General features: G+C 39.8%; 1 protein-coding gene across 1 annotated transcript; it reads left to right on the top strand.

Annotated features, from left to right (window-relative positions):
- The first annotated feature begins 7,105 nt into the window (after nt 1–7,105).
- On the top strand, nt 7,106–11,435 carry LOC137186317 (protocadherin Fat 4). Its single transcript, XM_067595153.1, has 5 exons — nt 7,106–10,309; nt 10,406–10,507; nt 10,605–10,906; nt 11,024–11,109; nt 11,228–11,435. Exons 1-5 carry the CDS (start codon nt 7,213–7,215, stop codon nt 11,409–11,411), a joined length of 3,771 nt encoding a protein of 1,256 aa, XP_067451254.1. The 5' UTR covers nt 7,106–7,212; the 3' UTR covers nt 11,412–11,435.
- The last annotated feature ends 5 nt before the right edge of the window (nt 11,436–11,440 follow it).

The raw sequence follows: 11,440 nt of genomic DNA, 5'->3' as shown, positions 1-11,440 counted from the left end.
AAACATTTAACAGCACAATAACAAACGGTACAAAGCAAAAAACACACAGGACACATTATACAAAATATAAAGCTATGCACAATAGCACATTACATACATCCACAATGTCAACTAGAAATGAATAATGTAAACTTGTCAAATTAAAAGCAAGATTATTTGCGTTCTTGAGCAAATTAGATTCAGTGGTTGCAGAGCTGAGTAGTTTTCAGTGATACAGCCTTAAACAAACATGTTATCTCGCTGTATCTCGTTTGAAAAGTGAATGAGGTCTTTCTGGTTGATCCTTATGGTTTGAACAACCTGAATCCAGACGGTGGTGCTGTATTAAGTAAAATGTACAGTAGCGAAAAGGCCAAACTTTACTATACAGTATGTTTATTGTATATCCCTAAATATTGGAAGGGTATTAAATTATTTTCACTGATGTACTTTACAAATAAGACAAATAGCCATAAGAACGTTTAGTGGGGGTTTTTTGTGGCTAAAGGAGGACGAGTCCCAACTGTTGGCTGAGTTGGATTGACCCTATTTAAAACATCTATTTTGGTATCACCCAAATGTCCAGAGAAAAGTACTTTTTGTGTTTTGTGTGTATACTTCCCCAGTAAATCCAAGCAGGGACCTTTTGTGATCTTTTGCTTGGGTTGAGTTCCCTCCGCCTGTAATTTGAGACAATCTCACAGTCACAGTGGCCTCACAGTCACTTAAGGGGGGTTCACATGTCCATTTATCAGACTTTTCTCAGCAGCCTTGCCCTTTGCCGTACAAAGAACTGTCCTCCTCTCAAAAGTGTTTGCAAATATGAATAAAGCCAGGTCTTCTTTCAGTGGGTCTATCACAGAATCAGGCTTAAACAGGGTTAAAAGTTTTTATTTAAAGCACTATAAAGATGGTGGTCCTGTTCTCATATGTACCAACAGTAATTCAGTGAACCATTTGCTTTTGCTCCAAGAGACTGTTATGTTGGTACACACCGTAACAAGCTGTTAATCCAAATTCAGTTAACATTCTGTGCTACAGTGTCATGTCTGAGCTCTTTTGAAATCTGTGATTCAGAGCGGCAGTTTTTTTTTTTCTTTTCTCTCTTTTCACCCATTGAATGAATGCCTTGCACTCTGAATGAATTCCCCATCTGACATGCAGCAAAAAAGGCTCCGTCTAGGCTACCTTACTGGATTCAACTGTTCAAAGACTCCATTTCATCTCTACACTCAGGAATATCAATAGCAAATACCATGGAAAGAATATAAAACAGAATGATTCAGCAAAACATTGTAGGTTATATTATTACTATGTTTTTACTTCACTTCTAAAGAAAGCAAGGACTGATTTATTTCAAGCTTATTTGGTATTTTTCTTATGAAATACATGTTACTAAAGAACATGAACAAACTTTGAATCTTTCAATCTGCTGCATAGTGGACCCCCAAAGTACTTTTTCTGCTGCAGGATTTGCATAGAGTGATGTCAAAGGGGCGTGTCAATCAGGATTACAAGCTGAGAAGATTGAGTAATCACTATGGATACAGCTTTTTAGTTGTCCATTTGTCGGTCCTGTGTGGAGGTAACGCAGTGCAGTTTCCAGGACTTACTTGACTGTGCCATTATGACCAAGTAAGAGGCATTTTGGAAGTAAACTTTACAATGGACTCTGCTAGACGCTGGAGAAAATATACACTTTTAATGTTTCATTTTCTGGTAAGTTGGCCTGTTAGCTCAAACTATATGTTGCAGCAAGAATATGTGTTTGATACATTTTCATATTTTATTAAATTTTAAGGTTACAGTGTACTGAAATGCTTGAAAAGTTGCATATTGCACTTTAACAAGAAACTGAGAGACCCTTTTTTTTTTTCCTTTTTATGGTTCCTCAGACTGTATCCTCCAATGAACCTTCATCTGGAAATACAGTGAATGCAAGTAGCGAGAGGCAGTTTGCAAATATCGTCTTAGGGCAGCATACGCTCCCCTCCTGGTATCATACATCTGTTGATGCTGTGCCCAAGTATGGCACAGTCAGCATACACTCTGAAAACAGATGGAGAGCACAGATGGCTTTCTCCAAAACTGTTTATTCATTTGAAGTGAAAGAAGACACAGTGCCAGGTTAGTCATTTGTGGAGCAAGGCCTTATCCATGTCAATTAGGCAGTAATGTATAATGTTTGTTGACAACAAGATGAAGAGGATGAAAACAAATGCTTTTAATATTACATGATAGCTTTTTAAATGTTATTTAATCTGTGTTTTTAGATTAATACTTTCTTCAGCGCCTTCTGTGTTTGATACATTTCTTTTCACTCTAGAGTCTTTAGATCACACAATAATTATTCATTATTTAATGTGTTCACAGGGACAGTTGTGGGAAAGGTGGAAACAAAATTTGTGAGTCTCACGCCTATCACATACTCTGTGCAGGAGGATGATGGAGAGAACCTGTTCCTTCTCAGCCCCCTCTCAGGGGAGTTCCTATTATCCCGCAGCCTGGATTACGAAACACAAAGATTTTTCGTTCTCACAGTGGTGGTGCAGCAGGGGGATTCGCAGGTATCCAGTGTCAGGGTGTACTTCAATGTGTTGGATGTGAATGACAACCCCCCTGTTTTCAGTCAGGAAACCTTTTCTACATCATTGCTGGAAGATACTCGGGTTGGCACATGCTTCCTTTCCTTAAATGTGTCAGATAGAGATGATGGTGAGTAAACAAAGTATGTTTCCAACATCCAGTAGATGATTATGGCATTTAAATACTCTTGAAAAAAGGGCACATATCAAATTATTTTTTGCCGACTGCGTAGAGTTGTGGGAAATACAGCCATGTAGTTCAGGTGTTGTGCTAAAGTTTCTTCCCACATGAAAAAAAAACCCAAAACATTACCTCCAGAGAGCACAATTAACTGGCCTGTTAACAAGCTAAAGCAGTATCTGCATGCTTTGTAAGCACTATTGATCAAAATGTATAGTATTGGGATAATTCACTATAGTATATAGAGGGGGCATCAAAACCTCAAAGTGTTTTTTAATGTTCAGTTATGTAATTACTGAAAAGGCCAAGCAAAAGTCATGCAAAAGTACATAATATATGGTGAAAATCTTTGTATGTACTTACTGGTCATGACAACAAAAGTAGGATTAATTTTCAAAGTCCTGTACCCATTTTAATACTGAACAAGTTAGTCTCCAGCTATGAAAAGTGGTCATATACACTACCTTCACTGCATTGCACAATTTAGCCAAACCTAACAAGATGCTATGGCAGCTATTTTACCAAATTTGAGCATTTATTTATACACTTTCTGTACTTGGCATCAATCCTCATCCATATATTTCATTTCATTATAGCAATGAAAATGATGGTAACAAAAATATCTCTCATTAACTGGATTTAACTGGACACATGGGCTCAATCTGCCAATCATGTCATGATGTCCTGATAAAACCTTCCAAGCTATTCCAGTGAGAAAACAAACAAACAAACAAACAAACATACAAACAAACAAACAAAAAAAACACATTGTTAATATACACACATTTTTTTGTCTACACATGCCAGATTTAGCAAATCAAGATATGAATGTCATTTATCATTATACATATTTACTTATTTGGTCATGTCTTGCTGTTGGCTGAAAACATCATGTTGAGTTGGAGGCTAATGTCTGCACATTTCTACTTTGGCTGCCAGTAAAGTTCAATTCTCTTCTCTTCTTTTGTTAGTTACTAATTAGTGCTTGAGTCAAGTGTATTATTATTATATGCATGGCAAGATCAATGTGCACAATACTACCTTTTAACACAGCAGACTCTTAAAGGCAATTTCATCATTGTGAAGTCATGCATGATCTTTTCCTCTCTGTCAGGTGACAATGGAGACTTGAACCTAAGAGTGGTTGGTGGCGATGAAGAGGAAGTGTTCTTCATAACCCCCACTGGTAGTTTATGTCTGAACACAGAGTTAGACAGAGAGAGACAATCCTCCTACAATCTGACTGTGACAGCCAATGACTGCGCCCAGCCTTTGCCTTTACAGTTCACCAGCACAACACATGTTAAAGTTGTGGTTGAGGATGTCAATGACAATGCTCCATGGTTTACGTCAGCCAAAAGTATCAGTGTACCAGAGGACACTGCACTTCATTCTGTTGTAATGACTGTACATGCAGAGGATGCAGACTTTGGATCCAATGGGGAGGTTTTATATTATTTAAACAACATGTCTAGTGGCGTTTTCAGCATCAATAACACAAATGGAAGAATATACCTGGAGGAGGGATTAGACAGAGAACAGTTAGATAGGCTGACTATTACTATAACAGCTATTGATAAAGGCTCACCCAGGATGGCGACCACTATCAATCTCACTATAAAAGTCGAGGATGCAAATGACCATGACCCTGAGTTCTTACAAAGTACCTACAGCCTGACAGTGAGAGAGGACGTCACCAGGGGAACAAGCCTGTTGCAGGTTCAGGCTCATGATCAGGACATTGGCATGAATGGACAAGTGCGGTACTTGTTGAGACAGACGAGTCCGTTTGTGGTGGACATGGTTCGAGGTGTCATCACAGTCATGGATAAACTGGACAGAGAGAGAGATTCAAACTACACCTTAATCATAGAAGCTGTAGATCAGGGTGACATGCCCAGATCTGCAACTGCTGCTATCAGTGTCACAGTCTTGGATATCAATGATTTTGCACCCCTCTTTTCTCCAGAAACACTGATCATACATGTCATGGAGAATGAAGAGGACACCTCTCAGCTACAACATCAGGTACTACTGGATCTCACAAGCTGAAGATTTGATTGAACATTAATAACAGAGATTTTTGGTGTTAATTTCTGAATTGTTCATGTGTTTTTTGATTAGGTCTCAGCTTTCGATGAAGATTTAGGTGTCAACAGTCAGCTTACTTATTTCATTCAGAAAGGAGATGGAGATGGTTTATTCTACATCTCTCCCAATGGCATGTTTCAAATTTCACACAGCTTGGATAGGGAGAGGGAATCATTGTACATCATAACTGTCATTGCTGTTGATTCAGGTAATTCTGATCCAAGTTAAAATGCGATTACCTTTATAGTATATTGCTCTACAAAATTTTAAATGCCAGGGTCACTTCAAACAGTTTGATAATTCATTCTTTACTTTGTCATTCGAAGGATCACCATCCCTAACAGGTACTCTGACCATACATGTTGTTGTGGATGATATTAATGATAATCGTCCAGAGTTTACTGAAGAAGTCTACAACACCATAGTATCTGAGGACAGTCCTCAAGGCACTGTGTTTGCTGTGATAATGGCGACTGACATCGATGAGGGTGTCAGCGGGGAAATAAGGTAAAATGTCACATCAAAAAGTTGCTTTGGGGAAATCAAAATCATTGTATATTTTAAACTTGTTGTTAAAGTTACACAATTTTGGCTGTGGCCTATTTTGACATCATGTTTCCTGAAGATAGTAGCATGAGTCTTTTTTTGTGAATTTGCTGAACTTGCTGCATAACAACAATTAGAAATCACTCTTGGATGCTATATATACATCATGTTCATTTATACTTTATGGTAGTACTCTATTGAGCTACTGTATTTTTGGCTTCCTATTAGGTATTTCATAGAGAACCCCAATGTGCCTTTTTCCATTGAGGAAACATCTGGAGAGCTGTTTACCACTGATGTCCTGGACAGGGAGACGACAGCCATTTACAGGTTGACGGTGACTGGCAGTGATAAGCATCCCACTCAGCCTCTGTCAAGCACTGTGCTTGTTACCGTGCTCATTGGGGATATTAATGACCACTGGCCCCAGTTTCTGAACAGCCCCTATGTGGCCTATGTGCCCACTGAAATGGCTCCAGGTGAGTTTTTACTTCCATTTCACATTTATATACATTATTTCATCCTGGATAACATGGTCTTGAAAAAAGACTTAGAGTTGAGTTTATTTTGTTCATTATTTGTGTTTTTTTCCCTACAGGTTCAGTTGTTTGCGCAGTAAGGGCAGAGGATGGAGACATTGAGATGAATGCAGAACTTCAGTATTCCTTATACGGACAAAGTTCAGATCTGTTTTCCATCAATCCATATAGTGGCACTGTGTTTACTTCAAGTGCTCTCAGGAGAACAGAAGACATTATTGTCAACGTACGTGTGGAAGATGCTGGAGAAAATCCTAAATTTGACATCAGCACCATTAGTATCCGGTTTCAGAATGTCTCCGACTTTCCAGAGATAAATGTGGATTTGCTGACTTATTCCCTCTCTGAGGATGAGCCAGTGGGAACTTTAGTGGCTGTGGTCTCTGCAGAAAGCCTCAGGGCCGAGCCCATCTCCTTTTATCTATCCTCTGGAAACTTTGACGACATGTTTCATGTGGAGCAATTAAGTGGGGCGCTGACAGTGGAGAGCCCCCTGGATTATGAGAACAAAAAGGAGTTTACTTTGTTGATAGAAGGCAGAGACTCAGGCTCGCCTCCTTTCTCATCATTTGCAGAAATTCACATAAGCATCAGTGATGTAAATGATAACTTTCCACAGTTCACTCAAGTTGAGTACAGGTGTGAGGTTTTTGAGAATTCCCCACCTTCCTGGGTTTGTGATGTTCTTGCCATTGATGCTGATTCTGGCAGTTTCAGCAAAGTGCAGTACAATATAACAGAGGGAAACACTGATAACGCTTTTACAATTGACCCTGAAAATGGTATGTTGAGCACGACGGGAAGTTTAGACAGAGAGTATATCCCTGAATTCAATTTAACAGTTGAAGCTGCAGAATTAGACAATCCTCTTCATAAAGACAGAGCAACCGTTATCGTTGTTGTTTTAGACAGAAATGACAATGCACCTCGTTTTTCACAAATTTTTCTAACAGAAGTACCTGAAGATTCCCCTGTTGGACACATAGTAATACAAGTGACTTCAACTGATGATGACACTGGTGCCAATGCATTGATTAATTATTCCATAATTGACCAAATTGATGATCTGTTTAATATTGATTTCACCACTGGCTACATCACTGTTGATAGACTTCTGGACAGGGAAAAGCAGGATCATTATATTATAAAAGTAAATGCAAATGATTCAGCATGGAGCATAAGCACCGATGTCACTATAGTCATCACAGACGTCAATGATAATAGACCAGTATTTTCTGATCATTTCTACACTGTTGTGATTCCTGAAACCAGAGATAAAGAGGTGTTTGTTATGCAAGTTCTTGCTACAGATGCAGACATGGGGCAAAACAGTGAGATTCTGTATGTTATTGAACCTCCAAATGAGGAGTTTTGGGTGAACGCTTCCTCTGGGGATATCTATACGAAACAGCCATTAACTTTACACAATTCAGCTTTTGAAATCTACCAATTTACAGTTATTGCATTTAACTGCGGCAGTGATCCTCTGGAAAGTAACGCTACTGTCACAGTAAGATTAGAGCCATATAATTACTACCCACCAATGTTTTTGCCTTTACAGCCTCTGATTCCTGTCCCATATCACGTGTCTTTGAGAACTGAGGTGGTCCAGATTACAGCAATAGATCCAGATGTGAATAACAGCAGTGCTGGTATTGAATATATTTTGGTCGGAGGTAATGCATCTGATTTCTTTTCGATCCAAGCTGACAATGGAAAAGTAATGTTAAATCAGAGTCTGACAGAGAGTGTAAATTTGTTTCTTACTGTATTAGTTATGGCAAAAGATCAGGGTTCCCCATCTTTATCATCACAAACTGAAATCACATTTGAAATTACTGGGAAGAATACATTTTCTCCAAGCTTTAGAGAGATAGATGTCACTTTTTCTGTCCCTGAGGATTTGTCTATAGGATCAGTAATTGGGAAAATTCAAGCAGAAGATGGAGATTATGGTCTCAATGGCGCCATCATGTACCACATTACACCAGAAAATCAATATTTACCATTCTCTCTAGGAGAAGCATCTGGGCTGCTAACGCTGATCAGGGAACTAGACTTTGAAAAAGAAGGTTTTTATCATCTCCGAATCAAAGCCACGGATGGAGGCTGGGTCTCTAAAACAGGTTTATTAAATGTGACAGTGATAGTTATGGATGTCAATGACAATCCTCCACTCTTTTCAGCCTCAGAGTACATCATCTCAGTGCCTGAAAACTCTGCAATTGGAACAAATGTCTTCAATGTGAAGGCTGCTGATGCTGACTCTGGTGCAAATGCCCAAATAACCTACTCTCTCATTGCTGGTCATGTGGATAAGTTCGCAATGGACTCAAGAAATGGCAGTATCACCACTTTGGACGTCTTTGATTATGAGCGAGAGCAGATCTTTGATATAACAATTAAATCTTCAAACACTGGTGGTCATCCTTTATTTAGTTTGGCACATGTTGTCATCCAAATCTCAGATGTCAATGAGTTCACACCTACGTTCAAGAAAAAGGAGTTTAACTTTTCGATATTTAAAAATGTGCCCATTGGAACAAGGATTGGGAAAGTAACAGCAACAGATTATGACCAAGGCTCTGAAGGCAAGGTGTTTTACCTGATGTTTGGCCAAAACAAATATTTGGGCTTTGAAATCGACAAACTATCCGGTGAAATATACACAACAGGCAGTTTGAGGAAACAAGGCAACAGTCATGTCATTTTAAAAGTTCTGGCAAAGAACTCTGGTGTTATTACTGGCATGGATATAGATGAAGCTCTGGTCCAGATCAGTGTGATAGACACAAACGATGCACCCATGTTCACCTCTGCTCTCTACTTGGTGAATGTTACAGAAGACAACCTGGTTGGGACATCTGTGATAACAGTGAGTGCTCAGGATCAGGACTCTATCTTGGACTGGAATCGTTTCTTCTTCGGCATTGAACATGGAAACACAAACTTGTCTTTTGCCATTGATCTATCCAGTGGTGTTATATCAGTGAATGCTCCACTTGACAGAGAACAGTGGCCAGTTTATAACCTGACTGTTACAGCCACTGATAATGGCTCTCCACCAGCCACTGGCACCACTAATGTCATTGTAACTATTAGTGATGTCAATGACAACGCCCCCAAACTCACGTTTACTGAGGCTCAAGTGAAGGAAAACCAGCCTCCAGGCACCATAGTGACGAAGTTAAATGCATCTGATTCTGATTTGCCACCAAACCAGGGACCTTTTACTTACTGGCTGGTGAATACTTCAACAGATGGTGCTTTTTCAGTAACTCCCGATGGCATTTTATTCACCACAAGGGCTGCTGATCGGGAGCAAATCTCTGCATATCGAGTCCTGGTGGTTGTACGGGATGCAGGGATCCCTCCGCTGTCATCCACAACACTGTTCCACATTAAGATTGTGGATGAAAATGATACCCCTTCATTGCCCAGAAATATCTTTATTGAGGTGAAATATTTCGGCAGTTCTTTCCAAGGAGGCATGATTGGTAATGTCCATCCTGACGATCAGGATGAGTCTGACATTTTCAACTGCAGCATCAAAAGCGGGTCCCTTAATATGTTCACGATACCTAATGGCACATGTGAGTTGTGGTCATCTCCTTTCCAAGGTGAGGCTACTTTTAACATCACTATTGAAGCTACAGATCAGCTTCACTTCCCAGTCAACAACAGTGTCTATGTCCACTACAAAGGTTTCACAAATGCTACCATGGACAGCTGTATACTCTTTTATGTGTCATCATCCTCACTGGAAGAATTTTTGTCTCACAAGTATTTGAGATTTGTGAAAGCTCTGGACAGCCTGTTTAACTTACAGGCCTCTAAGACTCATGTATTTGGAATCAAACATATTGGCACTGAAATGCTTTTGTTTGCTGCGGTCAAAAACTACAATGGTCAATATCTAAGCAGAGAAGTCGCGAGTGGCATCTCCGCCGGACACAGGAAATTACTAGAGTCACAGAGCAATGTGACAATTTCTCACATCACTAGTGATCCGTGTCTCACCAGCTCATGTCAAAACGGGGCAACGTGCAACAAAAACATATACATCAGTCAGGATGTTGCCGTCCTGGAAAGCATGGCGGTCATCTTTGTGTCACCGCAGAAAGAGATTTTAAATTGCACCTGTCCAGCCGGCTTCACTGGTTCACTCTGTGAGGAAGATATTAATGAATGTGAGATGAGTCCCTGTGAGAATAAAGGCACGTGTGTGAATACTCCAGGAAGTTTCTACTGTCAATGTCAGAATGGCTTTTCTGGCCCTATCTGCTCTTCTGATGTAGATGAATGCTTGAAAGTGAAGTGCCAAAATGGAGGAACTTGTAGCCCCACTCAAAATGGATATCACTGTTACTGTTTGCCTGGATTTGAAGGTAGACGTTTCAATATATTTAAAGCAAATCACATTATTCTGCAGTAATAGAGTCCAGAATCCTTTTAACCTCTTGGGTTTATTTGCTTTTTTTCAGGAGAAACCTGTGAGCAATTCCTAGACCACTGTAGATCAAACCCCTGTGTCCAAGGAAGCTGCATCAGTTCACAGACAGGATTCTCTTGTAGTTGTGCCTTTGGTAAGAATAATGCAAAGAAAAAAAACATTTCCAACCTACAACTGAGAACAATTTATTTATTAAAATGCTCTAACAACATGTTTCATCTTTATTTTAGGAGTCAGTGGTGTCCACTGCGAGGAGCCCAGTTATGGCTTTGAGGAGATGTCCTTTATGGAGTTTCCCCCATTGGATCGCAGGACTAATTTAATCTCTCTTGAGTTTGCCACAGTGCAAAGGAACTCCTTGCTCCTGTTCAACCCTGGAGGATCATCCAGCAGGGAATTCTTTGCACTGGAGATACTTGACGGGGCCATGTGTCTCTCTTATGACCTGGGATCAGGACCTGTGAGGCTGCAGACAAACAAGCAAGTGGCAGATGGACATTTCCACAGCATCACTGCCAGGAGGATTGGCAATGTGAGTTTTAAATATGTCAGCACATACACAAGGTTAATTAGCTAGCCGTTTTCAGTGGGTAAAGGGGGAGAACTGGATTTAAAATGACTGATGCTGCAAGTTTTTTGTATTTAACAGATGGGCTCTTTGTATGTGGACAACTGCACAGATGTTCAGAGCAGTGGATTTTGTTATTCACAGAGTGATGGCAGTAGCTCAGAAAGGTAGCGGTGAAATAATATGGCCACTATCCCATAATTTATCATTTTGTGTCAGTGTATCTTTTATCATTCTTCATAAAATCTATTTCTCTGTCTTCTCTTTGTGTGTATCTACAAGCAGGACACTGGATGTTGAAAATAGTAATATAACATTTGGGGGACTGAGGACCGTTGAATCCATTTTGCTGCATTCTGCTCAGATAAGAACCCATGACTTTGTTGGGTGTATTCGAAACATTTATGTGAATGGCGTCCTGCTGAGACCTTCAATGGCCCTTACAACATATAACATTCTTGATAGGTAAGTATATTAAATTCAAAACATTTACATGCT

Source organism: Thunnus thynnus, chromosome 7 (assembly GCF_963924715.1).
Source record: "Thunnus thynnus chromosome 7, fThuThy2.1, whole genome shotgun sequence".
NCBI classification, from domain to species: Eukaryota; Metazoa; Chordata; class Actinopteri; order Scombriformes; family Scombridae; genus Thunnus; species Thunnus thynnus.
Note: the sequence above shows the minus strand (reverse complement) of the source record. Positions and strands in the feature narration are given on the sequence as shown.